This window comes from Trachinotus anak, unplaced genomic scaffold (genome assembly GCF_046630095.1).
Source record: "Trachinotus anak isolate AG129_WGS33_773 ecotype Australia unplaced genomic scaffold, CSIRO_AGI_Tana_v1 ptg000012l, whole genome shotgun sequence".
In the NCBI taxonomy this organism is placed as follows: Eukaryota; Metazoa; Chordata; class Actinopteri; order Carangiformes; family Carangidae; genus Trachinotus; species Trachinotus anak.
The window spans coordinates 20,200,587-20,221,748 of NW_027273863.1; the positions used below are offsets into that span (position 1 = coordinate 20,200,587).

The following is a 21,162-nucleotide window of genomic DNA, read 5'->3' on the forward strand; positions in this document are numbered from 1 at the left end:
ACATGATGTGTCTGTATCTTGAGGAAATTTGGTAAACCCTGTCTAACTCCTACCCCAAGTTTCTTATGTATGGGAACCCTTTATTGATCATATCAGGAAGGGCAGTTGTCCCAATGGGACCTAATTAAACTGATTGTTCTGCACTGTTGTATTTTATATCTTGTGCATTATGCATTGTAATGTGCTGTAATTTCCCTTTTTTGACCTCAGTCTCTCCTACTACATCCCTGACGCTCAACCCACATAGGGACATTTTATCGACTGACATGAGTATGCATCTTCACTGTGAGCTGGCAGTTTGTTAGTTTTATCTTTTTGTGTTGTTTTGCTGCGATGATTTATCTTGTTTTTCTTCTTCTAAGAAAAAAAAAAATCTCCTATGGTAGATGAAGATTTTATTTTCCACAACAGTAATTCTACAGTATAAAATACTCCACTACAAACAAGAATCAGTTAAATGTATTTAAAGTATCAAAAGAAATCAAAACGCAGGGAAATGGTCCCTGTTGTATTATTAAAGAAAACGGCTCAATTATTTTACTTATGTATGAATGTGTAGGCAGGATTTTACTGTTGTAACTGACCAGGGATCTGTAAATTGATCATTTGTGTACTTTTCATCTCAAGAGCCAAACACTTTAATTTTATAATAAACGATTAGCAATTGCACTGATTTGTTTACTTTATTCATCATCAAAACCTTAATATTAAGTTCATATTTTGCTCGCAGCCTCTGAAAGCAGGAGTCATGTGTCCTCACCACCTTGCTGATTAGGACGGAACAGCCCAGTCTCTCAGTTGGAGTTTTAACCTAGATGACAGATTCATTTTGGAGTTTCACAACACAAGCAATAAACACCAAACGAGAAAAGGAGTGACAGCAGACAGTTGTGTGGTGGGAGGAATTTATTCACGTTATCAAACAGCTGTACATCTATTTGCCTTTCTTGGCCTTGATCTTCCTCAGGTAGAACTCAAGCTCCTTGCCTTCCAGGATGTAACCATCAGCCCTGCCGCACTGGCCGGGTCTGGAGGCAATGCAAGCTGCAGGAGAGAAGAGAAACCATGATGAAGGTGGATAAACCCTCTCAAACAGACAGTCAACAGTACTGTAGTCAACTTCAAGAGTCCAAGCTGTGAGGCTACAGAAATGTCTATATACTGGTCAGTACTGAGGTCAGATAAAGACTTACCATTTTTCTAAATATGCTTAATTGAGGAATTTAACTTTTATTAAAGTAATCAATGGTGTTTTCAGTTCTTTGACATTCAGAGCTTTGACTTATCAACTGTCTATACTTGGGTCAGGATTTGACAGTCCGGTCTGGTGTAGGAGATTAAACCAGTGGGATTTATGCAAACTGGCTGAGCCAACATTTGACATTACTGGTTCTGGCAAATTAGCTGGTTCATTGTTCTAAATCCAACTTGTATTGCATTAGTAATAAGAATATTACATTTGATTAACATTATCTATGTTTATGAGCAACTCGTCAGTAGTTTCTAATGAGCCCTGCACAATTTGCTGACAACATGAAGATCAGATTTCAGTACTGGTGGTTGGCAAATCTACTCTCATTCATGGGCTCTCAGCCCCATGTTCCACTTGGGAGTGTGTACTGAGTCAAGTGTGACACCTAGTGGCAAGATATGGTTTGCCAATCTGTTCCAGTACTCAGCTTAACATCTATTTTGTTTTAACAAAACTGGCTCAACCTTACCACTGTATAACTTGCCTTGATCTACAATAACTTCTACGACTCTCTTCACCCCCTGGTAAAGAAATGCACATTGAAGCTTTCCAGTGCAAAAACAGTCATTTGTTAGCCCCTAAGCTGTTGGTGCCTTTAAGCAATGTCTGAGTGAGGACACTTGATCCCCTGGGGAAATTCTGACTTTCAGGGAAAAGCAAAATCAGTGGCCAAGCTTTTTAAAATGCTGATACAAACCAAACTCTATATTGAAGGCCATCCAGGACAGCAGAACACTACAAGTGTTAAACTTACCAAGCAGTTTTCCCTGCTGGAACTGCTCCTCCAAGAGAGTGCTGATCTTGGCTGTCTTTTTACGCTCATCGTACTTCTTCTGGGTCTTCTTTGACCTCTTCTTGTTCAGGACCTCTTCCTCCTCAGGAGTCTACAGCAGCAGAGGAAACAAAGAGCATTAGATGGACATGAAACACTCATGAGCAAAATTCACACTTTGGTAGCCAGTACTGTGGGGGTGGGGGTTATTTATTTATATATAATTAACACTGCTGCAAACGTCACTGTAGGCAACAGGTCTTTCTCAGAGTCTTTGCTATCACCACTTTCATTCAGTAGCAGAACTGGACAAAGTTATCTTCATGGAAAGACATGCAGCAGATCAAGTGCCATGACAAAAAAGAGGCCTTAACTTTCTGTCTCATGTCAAAGACAGACTGATTTGATACACTACCCATCAACCCACCCAGCAGATCTACCTACATGCAGACAACTGCACTAATTATGAATATATTTAATGACCAGCATTCTCAAATTTTCCTCAACTCTTGACAGTGTTAGGCTGGTACTACATGAAATTGCAGCTTTGTGTAGATGGAACAAAAGATCAATTTTCAAAGCTATCTGCTATAGCATGGCCACATTTCCCCCTAAGACTTAATTTTTAGCCTATGACCTAATAGCCATCAAAGCAGTAACAGAAAGCCTCATCAAACACTGCCAGAACAAGAGCTGTGAGCCTGTGCTGTAATTACAATCACTGAGTTAAAAGAAGTTATCTGAAATGAACATTTTCCCAACATACCAGCTTGGCTCCCTTCTTGCGTCCCAGAGGAGTGGCGTAGTGAGCCTCATACCACTGCCTGTAGGGCAGGCTGTCAACGAGGACGATGCAGTTCTTCACCAGGGTCTTGGTTCTGACCAGCTCGTTGTTGGAGGCATTGTAGACCACATCGATGATCCTGGTCTTCCGTGTGCAGCCTGAGTACAAAAATGCAGGCCTCATCAGCAAAAGCATCTTCCCATTTCATTTGACAATACATTTTGATAAATCTATAAAAATGCATATCAATATATGAAACAGGTTTTCTCAGAATCTTTGTTATCACCACTTTCATTCAGTAGCAGAACTGGACAAAGTTATCTTCATGGAAAGATATGCACAACAGAGGGCCCAACGGTCTCATGACATTAAAGTGGCATGGAGCATGGACTTACACTCAGAACCCCATGAGAAGTTTCCACCATCCAACCTCAGAGCACGGTACTTCTTGTTCCCACCACGGACCCTCACTGTGTGGATGCGACGAGATCCAATCTACAGAAACGGAAATGTTAAATGTGTTATGAGACACTTAAAGACTATGATTCTGGTTATTTGTGTGTAAAGCCTGCAACATGAGGGCTTAAGGAAAAATAAAGGTAACAGTACCATGAATAGGCACTGAAGCGTGTCAGTGTAACTATGACAAGTCCTAACATTGGTAAGTCCAAAGCTTTGAACCAAAACGGTCCAAAAAAGACCTACCTAAGGTCATGTTTTCATCACCCACGCTACATCACATAAAACTCAGCTTCTGTAGGCAACCCTCAGGTTTTTATTCACCTTTGTGTTTGCAGGAGGGCGCCCGAGCTCATACTTCCTTTTCTTGTGGTAGGGCTTGCGTTTACCGCCGGTCTTGCGGCGTTTATGCCAGTTGTCCCTTGAGATACCTGAATGAATGAGAAAGTAACAAGCAGGAGTTAGATCAGTGAACACCTTGCTGGACAGTCACTATAAAATGATTTTTTATGCTTGAGCAATCAGTTCTCCAAGGTAGGGTTGTCCGCATTTTTAATTCGGATTCCGCAAGAGAAGTTTCATCAGGTCACTCAAGCAGTCATTAGCAACCATCAAAACTACATTGTCCAGAGATAAATCTTGTCTATCTAGTGTATAACATTTTTCCAATCAGACTTTGATGTCCAACTAAGAACACATGTGTTAGAGTTGCAGAGATTCTATACTCCGAGACAGTAAAAAGCAAGACATTTTAAGGCGTTCAATTGAGCTTTTAGAACATAAGATAAGACAATTTCATGAATCACTCAAGAAAACACTCAAAATTAATAGTAACCATGAGTTGCAACCCTAATATGATGCATGTTATCCTTAACGCCCATTTTAAACAGTTTATACCCGATACAAAAACCCGTCTTGGCATGAGGGCTAGCCACATTTTTGTCCAAATTTCGTGATCTTTCACTATCACCCTGTGAAAGAAGCATGCACTTCAAGTGATCTAGGTTCCCTATTAGTTTAGTTATAGCTATACGATAAATCATGTTCAACGCACATTACTACCTTAAGAAACAATTATTCACAGCACTTGGGTGCAGCAGCATGACATGATCACAGCCAGCCTGCTAGCTAGCTAATGCTAACACAAGCTCTCAGTTAGCTTGGCGCTCTTAAATTTACCAGTACAAGCAGAAAACAACCTTTAAACAGTTGACACGTAAAACAAGCAAAAATGAAACCTTCTAAAAAGCCTCAAACCTCGCAAACTGCAAACTGGGCCTGTTTTCAACCACACTTAACAACCCACGGCTAACTCCAATGCGAGCAGCCATCTTGCATCAACACATCCACTAGAAATTACTTAAATAAAATAAAATCACCTGACTGTAGAAAACAAAGATACAACTACATCTGTTTAAATAACATTTAGCTTCAATTCAGCCAACCATTATTGGATTTTTCCTTCGTTAAAACATCAGATGGACAAGGATTCTCCCTCCGACCCGAGCATGAAAACACGTACCCATTCTCAGGCGCCGGCTAGAAAGAGGAACCGTGAAGGATCATGGGGAGGTTTGAAGCCACGTGTTCTCGCGAGAACTAACGCCACCGCGAACGAGGTTTTCGTACAAAACGTGGTGGAATTTTATATACAGTCTATGGGTGGGATGGGATGATAAAAGTAATTTACTGTTGGTTTTTACACACAAATTCCACCTTTAATAATATATTTTAGTTCAGTAATTCTCTTTGTATACTATAATTTTATGTATAATACTAATAACACATGGCTGTGAAGGAAGTTTTTTTTTTGTTTTTTTTGTTTAGTTTATAGGCCGTAATTATATTTATTATAAATATATCACAGATCACTTACTGAGCAGATGTTGTACTTAGTACTTACACCAAGATCTCCTACTGCACTGCGACTTTAGTTTTGTCCCTGACTTGTAAGTCGCTTTTGAAGTGTTTGCCAAATGAATGTCAAGATACATAGATGGACAAATACATATAGATCTACATAGATTTGAAAAAAAGCCACAACATGGAGCTTAGGTTAGATTTTGGCTTTATTTTTTATTTTGTGTCTGTTGTTATTTCTATTTTTATGGCAAAAAAAAATATGACAAAGGGACTTTGATTTATTTTTTCGTTACTTATTCTGTATGGTATTACTTAATAATATATATTTAACTAATTTTTAGACAAATATATGCATAAATATGTGGATATGTATATATCTACATACAGTTTTATTTTATACAAAAATAAAGGACCACTGACTAAGTAGACCTCCCTTTTTTTCAGTTTTGTAAGTTAAGGACTTTTATTATCATCATTTTATCATGTTTTTGTGATAGTTACAATGAAATTTAGTTAGCTTTAATTGTCAGATTCCGCTCAGTATTTTGTGTTACCAAATACTCATTGTATGTCAAACATTGTGCAATGCTAACATGCATAAGTTGAGCATGTAATGTATCATATTTGTTGTATTCACCATCTTAGCTTGCGTCTAAGTGTTCTAACATTTTCCCATTAGCAGTACAGACAGTACAGCTGACTGAAATCAAGACTTGTTTTGCTTGTTGTTGCTCTTTGAACGCAGTCATTTGATTTTCATCAAATGACTTGACAGCCTTCACCAGTTCATTTGATACAAGTATTGCACAATGTTAATCAGTTTTCTCTGCTAAAGAGTTTTCTCATTATTTGCTTCTCCGTTTTATTTGTATAACATTACTCATAAAGAAACTTTCCCAGTAGTCCATTGTTTCATTGACATTGACAAGCCTGCCGCAACTTGTGAAAACAAATTTGAACACATCCATTAATTTAATGTTTAATTCAAGAAAGACAAGAAGTTGTTAATAAAAACACCAAAGCCATTTCCATGGTTCCATATAGTTCTTTATTATATACAGCTAGCATTAATTGGCAGTTGTTGAGATATGGTGATAAACTTGGCAAGCTTCCTCCATTTGTTCAGTGAAGCAGCAGAGAGATCACTCTTCCCAGGGGCTCATATCTGTATCAATGGCCACACAGTTGTATGCAGCATAACGCAGCTTCTCTTCACAAACTTTTGCACTGCAAAACAGAACAAACAAGGAGAGCATGAACTATCAGGCAATGAATATATAATAAAAAGCAGTTTTACAGAAATGATCAACTTCATAAGGTCTCAGATTTTTACATCAATGTAATAAGTGAAGGATTGTGTAAACAAGATAATAGCAACTGTTAACTTGTGTATTGCTGCAGCTCCTTAAAAACAGGTTTCTAACAAAGTGTAATTGGCAAATGGCATTGAATAGAGTACATGCTAAACACAAGTGTATATTTAATGTACACATCAACATATTGTAACATATTCTGCATATACAAAACACAGAACATTAGCATACCTTGGATAGTTGGGTAAATAAAGTGTGCTGGAACATGTGGAGGACTGTGGAAGTGCATCTGTCGTTTCAGAGCTAAATCAGGAAACAGACAACATTTTAAAACAGAGAAATTAACAGCATCCTGTTCTATTATACGTTTTCTAATTAGCTGTTTTGCTATACCAAACAGTAATTTTGCTTTTAGGGATGTACTTTTACTCACCCTTGTTTGTCAGGAAAGACGTAGATAGGCGCAGGAAGACGACTTCTACCGGTTACAAACCTCAGAAACCTGCTGCGATCCTCTGAAAACAAAATTCAAACCCATTGTCAGTCACTCACCATAAATGTCAGCTTCATGGCCCTCATTTTTCAGCACAACAAACACATCAAGACACAGGCTTCAAAATACATAGTTAATATGACATGTTGTTAAGGATAATGACTAATGTAAAATGTTCCAAAACAAACAGTGAACTAACCATTGGTGAAGTTTGTCAGCGCTTCCCACAAGTACTGCACCCTAACATCACTCTGTTCCAGGTCTTCATATCGTGCTGGTGGAGAGATAGAAATAACAGTGATGCATTACAATGGTGCAGAGTCTTGACTACAGTATTTATTATAAGAGGATCTAGAATCTAAATTTTTGGCTTGGTAACATCCTGTGTGATTGACCTTGGTTGTTGTAATGTCAGTGTGTTCCCACATTGGTCCAAAACAATGACCACAACAATGACACTAAGACTCAATAAATCAGAATAACCCTTTAATCTATTTAAAGTTTCATTTAAAATGTGTGCTAACAAGACAAGAGAGTCTACAGCTATTATAGCAGCCAAGTGAGGCTGTACTAAGACACAGCTGTGCTTTGAGCAAAATTTCATGGTTGAGACATTTCACTCAAAACCACAGATGTGACTCATGCTGGCGTTACAAGAAAACTTTGTGCCAATCCACTAAGTGGATGTTGAGCTTTTTTCACAGGACAAGTGAAAACTTTGACCTGCTGGTAACAACAGAGGTAAAGTGGAGAGATGACTGAGGTCACATGGCTTCATCATCTGGCTTCAGTAAATGTATCTACAACATGTGTCATCTCTTCAATCAGGGCAGAAATGTGTGCTTATTGTCAGAGGGGCTTAGATAACACATAAAGTTAAACTTACTGAGTCGTTTCAAGGCTTCCACAGTGATCTCCGGGTCTCCACAGACTTTCTTTTCCACTTCCTGCCAGGTGAGCAGGTCCAGCACCGCCTGAGGAACCACCTTCAGCAGCCCCGCCTGCATGGCTGCAATCTTTAACACACAGATTATCTTTAGCAATCACATAAAAGCACCTGCAACAGGAGGAAGTCTGACCACATTCAAAGCAGCAAAGTACAGGAACACACAGTGTAACAACACTGAAGTCAGACCTGCTTCTTGCTCTCCTCCAGCCGAGCTTTCTGCACCAGGCGGATAAACTCGCTGCGGTCCTCATAGCGAACTGCCACATTACTGCCGCCAGGGATGAGATCCACCATCTGGCCGTCACTGAGCAGGGTGGTGTACACCAGCTCCTCCCCGAACCTGAACTCAAACGTCTCCTGGTCCATGTTCTCCATGGCCTCCAGCAGGTTTACCTGAACGCACATCCAAATTTAACTTGAGACAATGACTCATTGTACAGAATATGCCAGGGAAAAGAAGACAGGTGGAGATTGTTCTGATTATTGTTTTAACGGTATTTCCATTTTAACACAGATATGGGAAAAGCTGACATGCAGTAGACACGATCAAATTTATTGATCAAAGTAAAACAGGGTCAGTACAGCAGATTAGGAACTAAGTAGAAAAAAAAAAAAAAAAAACATATAAAGGATTATACTGACCACCACCTGAGACAGAAATAGGGTTAAGATTTACACTGGATGACTGTCGAGCTGATGAAAATAATTTGAATGTCCTCACCAGAACAGAGTCTACAGCGGGGAAATCTTTACTCCAGCTGACAGCTTCCCCGGTCAGCTGCTTCCACACCATCCCAGGCAGAGCCAAGACCTGCACGATTGGACACAGAATAAGTCAGAAAATGAAGTCCATACATCCATCCATTCTTATTTCATAGCAATGAAAACAAACTAAAGTAAGTGGAGAGTGGGCATCACTCACCAAGAAGTCTTTCCCTCTGAGAGCTGCTCCCATGAGCTGACCGATCCACTCGTACTTGTGGAACTCTTTACAGGACGGGTTGGGGACGTAGTAATCTCTGGCCTCTAAGGCGCCCTGAGAGATCAGCAAAAGATAGTTTGAAAGAAGCCACATCCAGTGTAAATCTTGACTGTGTGCAGGCACTGATGGCGAGCAATTACCTGGTTGGATGTGCGGGAGAAGAATGGCAGAGGCATGGGACACTCGGCTGAGCTGGGGCAGAGCTCCTCAGACATGTCTGCCAGGCTGTCACGAAATCCACCTCCCTGGTCAATGATCCCCTCTGCAATGAACTTGCATTCCCACCACTGGTCATAGCGAGCAGGCCACCTGACGAATCAAGAAGATTTCAGATTTGACTGCTCTTTACTGGAAGGTAAATCTGAAACCGAGATGCAGAACTAAAAAATGCGCACCTGTAATCCAAAGTCTTCTCAAACTTGTCTGATGGCTTGAGGCCTTCATACACCTGCAAGCAGAAATATCAAACTGAAAACACAACAGTAACGCCATGGAATTACATCATAGAGTCACACAGATGGTCAAATGAACAAACAAAATGATGGAAAATGATCCATGGCTCTACAAAACAGGAACACCAAACACTCCCTTTCACCTATTTGAAGGCTGAAGTTCGACTCTCTTCAAGGCAACAATCAGAGTCTTAGTCATTACCTGACTGAACACAGCGTTCTTGCAGCTCAGGTCCAGAGACGGGTTGTCTCTGTGCTCCATGGCCAGACGTCTGTTGATGTAGAGTCGGGGCATGAAGTTTGGCTTACTGGTCTCAGAGTCCTTCAGGCACTGAGTGATGAGAGCTGAGCGGCGCTTTGACAGCAGCAGGAACTGCTTTATGCTCTAGAGGTTGCCAGAGAACAAACAAAAAAACCCTGTATTGTAAACATACAGCTCCTGTCATAAGTTTAAAGATGCACTTATAGATGCATCTATATGGTAGCATATATCAATATGACCTCTTCATGTAGAATGAGGGGTTAAAGTGGGCTGGAACAATCCAGAGAAACATTCTGGTACCTGCGATTAACAAGTAAATGAATCTGATTGGCTCTTTACATAATAATGTGAGCTGTTGGACCGTTGACACTAACTTAAACATAAGCGTCAACAAAAACATAAAGTTTTATCCGGCCATCTCTGTTTGCTGTGTGCGTGTTCCACTGTGCTCACCGTCGTGTAATTTTTTATTTGCTATAAATCTGGTGGCTATTCAAGTATAACAGTAAAGATCAGCTTTTTTGGGGACTTATTGACATACACTGACTGTACTATATATTCTAAAAGTTTAAAAATGAATGACTCACTTTGATTTGGTTGAAGGTGCCCAGGCTGTAGTCCCAGGCTGGCACCAAGTGTGGGAGCACACTGTCCAGGAGGCAGATGAACCTGCAGAACGAGACAGAACTAAATAATCAAAAGAAACCCTGAGAAACACTTTCTGTTTAATACTTATAGTCAATCAATACCATTAGAGGACTGTGTCTGACCGGTATTTCTAAGATTTAAATTACTTTAGAGATGGAATTTCACTGTAAACACATTACATCTGAGCCTTGCATACAGACAGGGACAAATGTTCAACTCCATGATGTTTACTATGACTCTAAGAACCCTGGCAGTATGATGAACGTTGACCTACCTCTGGATGACTAATGCTCTGCGGTACAGGACGTCAGGCGGGGTGCCCTGCAGACGGGGGTAGCGCACCAGGTTAGAGGACTGGAAAACATCAGCGTTCAGACCCAGGTCCCTCTCACATGACGACTTGATCTTCAGGCCTCGGATCCGGACGTCTATTCCCTCGTCTGTGAAAGCAAAGGAGTGTGAAAACATTGTTTTAAAACCATGATATCAAGTCAGACGCTTTTGCAGGCAAAGATCGCACAAAATGTATTGAAGTGGAAGTATCTGCTTAAATACATACTTCCACACATGTAAAAAGCCTTACCTCTACATTCCTCGATTCGGACTTCAATGACAGGCAGGTGGGATGTCATATCCTCCAGCACACACACTTCTCCAATCAGGTTGCTAGAGGCAAAAAAACTATAGTCAAACTGACTGAAAGTATCTGTTGACTTTCTGTAAATGAAGAAATGGTTTGATATTGATGTTCTGTTAAACTGCTGCAGTAAATGGGAGCCTACTGCTGAATTTAAATTTTATTATAATATTTTTCTTTTATTCCCAATTAAATGAATGCACTAAATAATATCAGAGATGGTTAATTATTATATGACTTCCCCAAATGCAGGCAATGTACGGGTCATCCTGCCTTAAAAATTTGCTTTAAATGTTAAATGCTGACACAAAACATGGTCTGACAACAGCTTCAATACAAAACCAGTGATATGAGTCTTCCTTCTAAAACTCCTGTAGTTTAATCTGAAGCATATCTGTGAGACCTGGTGAGTTTTTTGTGAAATATAGTGACACTATTATTTCCAGAAGGCTCACTCGTCTATGGTGACGTCACTCAGTTTCTTCAGGTTGTCTCCCTCTCCTCCAAACACTGTGACTCTCTTGGGCATGTAGTTGTCGTCTGTTGAGTCCACGGTCAATATCAGCTTACTGGAGAACAAAGAGAAGCCCATTACGTACAAGAGAAACATGACCACAATTTATCTGTTGACTAGATAAAAGTTCATATGAGATATATCACATCTTAATATAAGCATTAAATACGCCCAACCTCATTGTGCATGTGTGAGTGATCACATATATGTTAAACATCAGTCATACTCTGACTGTTTGAATGAATAGCTGATCAAAAGTCACAAGCAACATGTCTCTGAGGTGAAAAAACTGGGGCTGATCATAGTCAATCAAAATAAAAACATTGGTCTCTTTTGTAAAATGTCAGTTACATGTCGGCTAACAGTTATTGTCATTACTGATTGATCTGCAGATCCTTATTTCATTTAATTAATTAATCACTTAGTCTATGATATGTTAAAAAACAATGAAAGTTGATTACAATATATGACATTAAACACATTGAAGTTGGCTTTAATGTCTTTTTTTTTTTTTTTTTTTTTTTTTATTCACTTAGTTGCTCAGCAGCTGCTTACTTGACCACAGTGCCTCTCTTCATGTGCAGGCGGATCCAGTGTTGTCCCTGCATGCCATCACTCTCCCAGTAAGTTTCAGTGTCACCATCTGTCAGACAGCTCGCCCCTCCGCTGGGATCCTCCTGTCAACAAATATCAAGGTGGGGGGTTGTGTAAAATACTTCACTTACATTCGTAATTATAGGTTTGTTTGTTTTTTTTACAAACAGGGACAAACATCTCACTTTAAGAATCACCACTGTTTGTGTCATTTCTGTCAAAGCTGTAATATCTTCAGGGAGAAGAAGCCGACAATAAACAAACTGCTTGGTTGCTTTAATACTGATTTATTCTACTAGCTTTGTATTAAATAGAAAATAGATGCAACAACTCAAACTGTGAAATCCCTTTTATTGCAGGACTGACTGTATAAACTGTTTTAGACTATTTCATAGTGAAAAAACAAAGAAGTACAGAAACTTGCAGTATGTATGTGACTCACCGAGCATGAAGAAACATCGATGCTGGTCACACACTGCTTCACACTCCCCAGGTTCTCGTCCTCTTTCCCTATGTGGTCGTAGAAGTAGTGCACCAGGTCCTCATCACATTCATATGTCCAGGTAGGAGGAACATACCTTGAAGATTTGAGAGACAAACATCTTATATTGACAACCTGCTGCTGTAGAAAAACATCCCCAAAAATTCCTGAAACTGTAATTTGACTTCACACAAACCGTCTCACCTTAGCTTCTGGACGGCGGCGTCATCACATTCAGCGATTCTGGGTTTGGTGCCGATGTAAAGCGCATTCTCCACATCAACCACCTGCTCCCACCTGTTGCAGGGTTTGTGGTCGTAGCCGAGGAGCTGCTGCTGCCTGTTGACGCTCTCTGGTGACTCCACCGGCACCAGCCTGTCGCCTCCCTCTGTGTGTTTACACACCAGGATCCAGCCTTCATCCAACTCCTGACCTGGACGGTGCTCCTCCAGCTGCTCCTGGTTTTAACACACAGGGATCATTACGTCAACATGTGTTCTCCCACCAGAGAAATTCCTGTTCAGGATTTTACAGAATCCACTAAAACAACTGCATTTGAGTCTTTTGTCAAAAAAGTATTGGGTTTTTATTTGAAACACAGCATTTTCAGTGCAGAGCTTTTATTTGTAAAGGAGTATTTTTACTCTTACTTTCATCAAGGATCTTAATGAGTGTAGTTTACCTTGCTGATTTTCACCCAAAGGCCCTGGCTGTTGCAGTATTCTTCCCCTGTTGTGCGGATACAAGTCCCTTTCTTTGGTTCAATGTTGTACTTGCATGCTCTCTTGCTGTGGGGAATCTGATGTGGACTTTCAAAGACGGGGACCAGAGTTTTTCCGACGGTGGAGCCTCCTGCAGATGCTCCGGAGGAGGCGGAGGAGGTGGACGATGAATCCTTGCAGATTTTGTAGCACACCTCTCTGGGAACATAACACAGACACTCCGGCACCGGTTCGCTCTTCCTGAAACTCTCAATGCACCTGTTCAGGAAGCGGATCCTGCCGAGCAGCAGGTGAGGGTTGTCGCCCAGGGACATAATGTGGATGATGATGATTATAGTGGTGGTGTTTGGGATGGGGGCGACAGTGACGGTCAGCAGCTCAGCAGCAGCAGGATGGGGGCGTCAGCTGACATTACACCACTGTCCTGGATGCTCCTGTCAAACAAACCAAAACAAAACCGAATATTCTTCAGGAACAGAGGCTTCAATAAACAGCAACCAAACCCTGTGAGTGGATTATGATTTCAGCTGTGCGCACAGACTCTCAAAGGTCAACAACCCGCCTATCAGCAACCAAAGGTCCCTGACACTGCGAGAAAACTATCGGCTTCTTTTAAACGGTAAGAGTGAATGAGCTAACGTTAGCCCGCCGGCTAGGTGTATCGAGAGGCGTTTACGGCGGCTGCTATCAACGAACCGGGTGGAAAGACGCGTTAAATTTGGTCAGAAATGAAGAAAACGAAATTTTTTTACGAGCTAAAAGCCAAATGGACGTATAGAAATAGTTACTGCTGACATACCCTTGTCGCTGGCAAGTGTTTTCAATGTGAAACTCGTCTATCGGTCGGTGTTGAAGATTTCTGCGGATATCTGACAACGCGGAAGAAGACTTTTGACCCTTTTCAACATCCGTGGTTTTTGTATTTCAAAATAAAAGTAGTCCCCAATGTAATTACTTGTTTCCTCACTATGCAGTCTACGTTGACGAGGGAGTAGCTAAAGCTTTTATAAAGGTTTTATGTTGTCGAGAGTATTTATCTTGCAGTGTTGTAGTGGAACAAAATCTTAAATAGGGTACTTAAATACAGTTTTAACTTCGAAGTACTTGCACTTTACTAGTTTATTACTGGTTGTATCATTTTATGATACTACATCGCAGAGGTAAAAAAAAAAAATCTCCAGTATTTGACATTTATTTGGCAGCTAAAATTACAAATTACTCTGCAGATCTTACACATATTACTTGTGATCAGCCGTTGTACATTAAACCATCTAACAGGAAATAGAGAAGTCAAAATATGCTCAACCTCGATCAGCTACAACAATAAAATGCTGTTAACACATTAATAATTGATAATGATAAGAATACTATAGGATAATATAACACTTTTACAGAGACTGATACCCAAAGTGCTTTTGCTACGTTAAGTATATATATGATCTTTTTGCATCAATCTGCTGCTTGACTTACATGCTTGTTACATTGATCATAAAGGATTGACGTGTGTAATAAGACTAGACAGGGAAAAGATGCAAAGCAAGATTGTTAATACAAGAATCTTAATTTGCCTCAGAGTTTGTGAGCTGCTGTTATGCATTCACAGTGTACAGTTGTGCATAATTACCTGAGATCATAAATGTCTAAAAAATTACCATACTGAAATAAAAACATATTTGCTTGTATTCATTTTCATACTTAGATAATAATATATTTTATTTCACTTCACTGTAAAATCAAGGAATGTTTTATACAATGATAGTTTTCATTTTTGGTTGAAAAACACACAATCATTGAAGCACAGCTACCAAGATGCAAGTCAGGTTATTTTCACTAGTTATGTTCCACTGCAATTTTAATCAGTGTCTTTTCTTGTTCTTTGTGGTTGGTTCTGATGTCATCTTCAGGGGAAACATCAACATCTTCTTCCTCATTTGGGTGTGACAAGACGTCCATCAGAGAAGGGAGGCTCCCGCCATGTAGGATGCCTTTACCCCTCTGCAGAAGACTGTCGAGACCGTCACCCCGAGAGCCTTTAAGAGGTAAATACTGTTTCTTCACAGGACTGTCTGCTGACTGGTGAATCTCAAGATCTTCAGCACTCATCCTGCAAATATGGGAGATATTTTAGGTTCGAGTTTTGCAGTGGTTGTGATTTTTCTGGACAGTGCAGCAGAGGTGAAATATAAAAGGTTATTTAACCTCATGTCAAAGGTGGAGCCTTTGAAAGCTGGTCTGAGAGTCTCTGCTGCTGTCGACAGAGTGTAAGGGATGGAGAAATGTCTCTGCCCCCAGTGCTTGTCCTTCACAATTGGAGCCAGGTTCTGGTACATGTCGTCCACGGCCAGCATTGACACCTACAAGAAAGAGAAACAGAATTCAAATGAAGGCAGTTTGGACTCATTTTAGATTTTTACAGCAGTTTTACTGTAGAGAAGCCATGAGGGGAAAACCTGAAAGTTTCGGTCGATCAGCTGGTTGGTTTCAAAGTCATCATCGTCCTCGCCAAATGGATTGATGATCAACTCCCCCACCTACAGAAAGGACACATAATGAAGTTGCTCTGTAATCACAAAACCAAAACAAAATCTGTCTTTACAAGTGATACATGAATGTGATGTGTTACCTTGAGCCAGCCAGTGTAGAAGAAGAACTGCAGCAGGGTGAAAACAGGGACGTACATGTCCAGTTTGTGATCCTTGTATCCCTTCTCAGGGTTCAGGAATTGTCGGCCGATCACACAGAAGGCAAAAAACGAGTAAACTGCAATAGTAACTACCTGCATAGACAAGCAGCGACACAGCCATGAAGTCAGTTTTCTAATGAATTTTGGATTTATTTTGTCCAAAAGTGATAAAGTATGACTGCATTTCAAACAAAAACTAAAGAGAGAGAATTTTGATGTAGAAGAAGAAGTATTTTGTTGAATAAAACCCTTCAGACAGTTTGACTACTGATCCCAGTGGTGAAGGAAATATTCATATCCTATTTTAAACTAAAAGTACTAATGTAGGACTCCTGCATTATAACACAAGTAAAAATATGTAAGTAAACCCTGAAAAATGTACTTAAAGTATTAAAAGTAAAAGTACTTAATGCAGAGAAATGGCTCCTCTCAGTGTTTTACTATCAGATTATTATTTTAATTGTGCATTAATTTCTAAGCAGCATTTTACTGTTGCAGCTTGGTGAGGCGGAGCTAGTAATTTTAACAATTTCTTGTAACATTGCAACTAAGGATTTTTTTTTTTTTAATTCTGGATAATCTGATGATAATTTTCTCAGTCAATTGATTGATTGTTTGGTTCATAAAATTTCAATAGTGAAAAACACCCATCACAATGACCCAGAGTCCAGAGGGACATCTTCACATGGCTTGATTAATAAAATTATCAAAAATAATTACAAAGAAAAAGCAGCACTTCATCACATGTCAGAACTTGAACCGTGTAGTATGTATGTAAAAACTTAAAATGAAGTATAATATTTCGCTCTGAACTGATAGTGGAAGTATAAACTGGCATGATAATACTCAAATTATTCAAATATACCGTAGGCTACTTGAGTAAATGTACTTAGTTACATTTCATCACTGGCTCATCCTACCTGAGTGTAGACCAGAGGGATGCTGATCCAGTCATAGTGGAACAGGAGGCTGCACTTGGCTCTGTAATTGTTAAGCTCCTGCAAACACAGTAGCATTTAAACAGTTGCAGTATTACTATAGTTTATGTTAGGATTGTATAATATATGGGATTTTTTTCTGTTTCTTATTTGTAAGACATAGAACATGTTTGAGTGTATGTTTGTTTTGTTCACCTGCAGGAAAAAAAGAACAAATCACTCACGTCCATTAGCAGCCTCAGAGCTATGTCGTCCCTCACTCGACCCTCCTCTCTCGCTCTGGATGCCAGGTTTGAGAACCACGTCAGAGGCATCCAGTACTTGTTGAAATCAGAGTGCAGCGACTCAAAGTTTTTCAGCTCATGTGTGGTCATAAATCCTGCACACATGTTAGACACTCTGTTATCTGGTGTATCAGGTCATATTTGTCAGGTCAAAGACTTTTTAAATGAGCGAATGTGAAAAAGTTTATATTTTACAAAACAATTAAAAACATCCTTGTAGAGCCTGTAGTGCTGCAACTATTAGACGATTAATTGATGAGTTGACAGAAAATTAAACTGCAACTATTTTGATTATCAAGTAATTGTTTAAGTCATTTTTTCTTAATTGGGCATGAGAGGGTATTTTCAGAAATTTTATATGTGGACAATCAATCAACCAAGAAAATAATCTGCATATTGGTTGATTATTCACAACACAAGAGTATTTAAAGCATTCAATTCAGAAAAATTTAGATATCTTAATGTAAGATTACTCCATAAATTGAAATCAATCAGGAGTTTTCCTTGTGTGGATATTATTGTGTTTTAAATTTACAAACAAAAGCCTGTTGTGCAAAGTAACGAATAAAACCTTCAGGTGTTAGAGAAGTGCAGCACAGTAACAAAAGGAAAATGTTTCCAAGCAAAAATGTTCAAACAACAGTAAATGTTCCGTGTTTGTGGCTCCACTGTCGGACTCACCAGCCTCCACAACGTGCTCCAAAGTGGGGAAACGCTTGTGAACTCTTGTGCTTATGGAACGGAGAATGAGAACTGAAGATAAGTTGGCGTATCTCATGAGTGTCCGTCGCAGCAGACGACCCCTCTCGTCGGCCCCGTGGACGTTTCCAGACACCACCATCATCAGGTTGTCAGGCAGCGGGAAGCTGGTGTACTGACCCCACCAACGGTTGAAGGCCAGGGTCACATAGAAACCTGGGACAACAAATATCAGTGAAGGTGAGCTGCAGTGTCTTTTCATGGGGCTTGTTTAAGACAGACCCAGTTCAGCCAGGCTCACCCAGTACGAATAAAACGGGGATGAAGTTGGTGTTGGTGAACTGATCACAGTAAAGGGCGATACGCTCAAACAGATCCTGCTGCTTTGGTGTGAGGAGGAACCTGTGGAAGCAGATGAAACTTTTTCCAGTGGAAGACACGGGCACTAAAACCTGATCATACTGAAGCAGAATTAAAAGAGGAAATCAGCTCATTTACCTGTAAAACACACTGAAAAACAGATAAACCCCACAAAACACCAGAACGTCCTTGTAAAGCAGCCTGTAGATGCTCCCCTTCCACCTGAACAGGAGCTTGGAGAAGCCACCAAACCTGACGTCAGCCACCTCGAGTGAGTAAGAAACCGTCATGTTTACTGTGTGTTGCAGCAGCAGAAAATTCCTGCAAAATATCAAAAATAAATACTGATTCCTGTATGAAATGTATGACACATTATCTATACACTTGATAACACTCCTCACCCATACCAAAATAAAAACCCTTACCTGTGACGGCAGGTGTATCACCTGGTCCTGTGCTGAAACCTGCTGTCCTGGGAAGAAAAGTTCTTCCTCTGGGTTTCAATTTAAACGTCTCTGTTGTGCAGCCATAAATTAACATCTTAAATTTATTACCTGGGAACCTGATGCCTGAAGAGACACACACCTACAGTGACTGAGTGCGTGGAAACAACCTCTTAATCAAGTACGCTGTGTCAGTGATCAGTTGTCATTACATTGATTTAGGTTGTTACCAGATCTTTTCTATAACCTGAAAAGCTCTTAGCAAACTCCCCAGAGTTAATAAGTATTGATTGTTGTTCAGTTACAATTCTTTTGAGTGAATAAAAGTGCCCAAAATAATCACATTAACCCTGGTGGGTGTGGGCTTGCCATTATTTTAGTGAATTATTAATCTACAAATTATTTCTCGCTTAATCAATGAATTGTTTTGTCTACAAATTGTCAGAAAACAATAAAAAAAAATGCCCATCACAAATGACAAATACCCAAGGTGATGCCTTTAAACTTTGCTTCATCTGAACTAAACCAACTGTCCAAAAACCAAAGATTCAGTTTATTACCACATAAGTAAAATCAGAAATCAGAGATTACACAGTGTGTTACAATAAAAATACATTTTCAGATGACTGTATATTCATTTTTACTCTCTCAGCAACTGAAGTAGTTGTGTGCTCTTTGTGCAAACAGGAACTTATTGGGCTTAAAAAACAGACTTTCTGACTCGGGTGTTGTTGGAGGCCATAATAAACCAGTTACAGCTGGTTTTACAAACAGGACCTCACGTCCAAGACCATTTCATTTTATGAAGATCTCGGCTGTGAATTTGAAATTAGAAACCTGTTTCCTTGTTAACTTTTAAAGTCATCCAGTTTGAATTGGAGGGCTGTTTACCTCACAGGTTTTAGGGTTTAATGATTAAAAAAAATTAAAAAAAAAGTAGTCTACTGCACTTCTGTTTTACTTGTTAGGGTATGTTTATTGCTGTTATTTTATCTCCCATATCTTGTGTTGCTTTTGAATCTTGATTATTCTCTTTATACGGTAGAATTTATTGTAAGTCTGTGTTAGGTTTTATGCTCTGCAGTGTGGCTGCCTTGGCCCAGGCACTTCTGTAAATATTTAATTTTAGTGAGGCCCTTTAACATCATGTTAATATTTAAGAGGTGAAAATATATATGTTTATATTGATTTTAACATGTTTCTAAAGGTGCCAGAAAAATCAACCAAGTACTTTGGACCTGTTATCTAAGTGACTGTAACGCCCCACCATAGAAAATCAAACAAAGCACACACAGATTGATTGCAAAGCAGATGCTTTTCAGTGTTATTTACTGTTCTGGGCATTGGTGGCTGTGATAACACAGCAGTCCAAACATCTCTGCAGGGTGATGCAGGTAGACTGTCAGCTGGGCCCATCCCACCCGTCTCTCAGCCTTTGTCATTGGCTGCTGTGTTCCGCTCACTTGTTTGTTTTTCACATCGTTACAGCAGTCCACTGTAAATCAGACTCTTTTCCTCCAGCAGGGTTTTTATCTTCTAACTCTGTTTGCTCTCCCCTGACTGGATTTTTATGAGGCCATCCATCCTCCATCACAGCCCGGACAAGTGAGCACTGTGGACTTCCCTGTTCTCTGCCTGACTCTGCGTCATTCATTCAGCTGCAGTAGATGGATGAGCCCGAGTGTTCGTGTCCGCACTTTTTATTACACTCATTACCAACAGATTTATGCATTTACAAAGTATTCTCAGTATGTACAGTGCATTCACCTTATAAATGTTATTTCCCACTTCGGTCACTAGATGGCGCTCTTGTGATGTGCAGCACGGCTCCCAGCCTCAGCCCTGAGGCTTCACTGGCTCTATTTATCTCATAAACAAAGACACCCAAAGGCTTTTATTGACAGGAAACAATAAAAAAGAAAATTTGACATGTTAAATACTGTGTCAGAGGTTCATGTATAATGCCTTTTATCTGTGAAAGTACGGATCAGCTGTTAGTGATACAAACGTCTTTTTTTCTTGTTTTTCTTAGAGCCATGTATTAATTTTGTTGTCTATACAACAGTTTTCTATAATGTTAATATCCTCATTTCCACTTCCTATTGCTTTTGTGGCTGTAAAACTATTTCACTAAATCCAATATGTTCCACTTTTATGTTTGTGTCTCATTCCTGTGTATCAGATGAAAGGACAATGGTTGCTCTGTGATCTTGATCTAGATGAAATTCACTCCCAGATTAGCATCCATGGATACTCCACAACTGTTTCTGCCCAGTCATTTCCCGGCCTCAGCTACTGGATATACTGGTCAGGGGCTGAGACCTCTGAGAATAGGACAGGGAGAGCAGCTACGTGCCGATCGTTTGGGTAACCCAATGCAGTAATTACAGCTTCCCACGGTGAGTGAAATTAGAGCTCAAATGAAAAGTAGGATTTCAGGTAGCTGGGGCCAACCAGGGTCATTGTCAGGGCAAAAAGAGCTGAGGGGCCACAGAGAAAGATCATATGAAAAGATCTGGAGCAGTGAACTACTGACACAGTTTGGTTTTACTTCCTCGTGTGTGTTATTTATTATTAT

At 39.9% G+C, this 21,162-nt stretch overlaps 3 protein-coding genes, 1 long non-coding RNA gene and 3 other non-coding genes across 7 annotated transcripts; 1 reads left to right on the top strand and 6 right to left on the bottom strand.

Moving 5' to 3' along the window:
* Positions 1–888: 888 nt before the first annotated feature.
* LOC139628849 (small ribosomal subunit protein eS8) lies at positions 889–4,919 on the bottom strand. The gene is made up of 6 exons (XM_071490955.1): positions 4,790–4,919; positions 3,592–3,698; positions 3,204–3,303; positions 2,791–2,966; positions 2,007–2,136; positions 889–1,044 (listed from the first exon to the last, which is right to left on the bottom strand). Exons 1-6 carry the CDS (start codon positions 4,791–4,793, stop codon positions 935–937), a joined length of 627 nt encoding a protein of 208 aa, XP_071347056.1. The 5' UTR covers positions 4,794–4,919; the 3' UTR covers positions 889–934.
* LOC139629932 (small nucleolar RNA SNORD38) lies at positions 2,286–2,354 on the bottom strand. Its single transcript, XR_011693074.1, has one exon. It is a non-coding gene; the product is annotated as a small nucleolar RNA SNORD38 (small nucleolar RNA).
* LOC139629945 (small nucleolar RNA SNORD38) lies at positions 3,071–3,140 on the bottom strand. Its single transcript, XR_011693086.1, has one exon. It is a non-coding gene; the product is annotated as a small nucleolar RNA SNORD38 (small nucleolar RNA).
* LOC139629933 (small nucleolar RNA SNORD46) lies at positions 3,434–3,541 on the bottom strand. The gene has a single exon (XR_011693075.1). It is a non-coding gene; the product is annotated as a small nucleolar RNA SNORD46 (small nucleolar RNA).
* A 1,236-nt stretch (positions 4,920–6,155) lies between the features above and the next one.
* Positions 6,156–14,111, bottom strand: hectd3 (HECT domain containing 3). The gene is made up of 20 exons (XM_071490919.1): positions 13,977–14,111; positions 13,138–13,611; positions 12,660–12,913; positions 12,417–12,552; positions 11,936–12,057; positions 11,322–11,435; positions 10,813–10,895; positions 10,504–10,669; positions 10,169–10,250; positions 9,522–9,704; positions 9,263–9,315; positions 9,008–9,176; positions 8,808–8,921; positions 8,607–8,696; positions 8,072–8,278; positions 7,823–7,952; positions 7,136–7,210; positions 6,877–6,958; positions 6,675–6,746; positions 6,156–6,357 (listed from the first exon to the last, which is right to left on the bottom strand). Exons 2-20 carry the CDS (start codon positions 13,489–13,491, stop codon positions 6,273–6,275), a joined length of 2,571 nt encoding a protein of 856 aa, XP_071347020.1. The 5' UTR covers positions 13,492–13,611; positions 13,977–14,111; the 3' UTR covers positions 6,156–6,272.
* An 86-nt stretch (positions 14,112–14,197) lies between these two features.
* On the top strand, positions 14,198–21,023 carry LOC139628850 (uncharacterized). Its single transcript, XR_011692868.1, has 4 exons — positions 14,198–14,337; positions 15,082–15,216; positions 17,000–18,412; positions 20,109–21,023. It is a non-coding gene; the product is annotated as an uncharacterized lncRNA (long non-coding RNA).
* best4 (bestrophin 4) lies at positions 14,354–18,431 on the bottom strand. The gene is made up of 9 exons (XM_071490929.1): positions 18,280–18,431; positions 18,083–18,183; positions 17,764–17,997; positions 17,023–17,177; positions 16,781–16,858; positions 15,801–15,953; positions 15,628–15,708; positions 15,377–15,531; positions 14,354–15,281 (listed from the first exon to the last, which is right to left on the bottom strand). The coding sequence occupies exons 1-9, from the start codon at positions 18,429–18,431 to the stop codon at positions 15,008–15,010; spliced, it is 1,383 nt and encodes a 460-aa protein (XP_071347030.1). The 3' UTR covers positions 14,354–15,007.
* Positions 21,024–21,162: the final 139 nt, after the last annotated feature.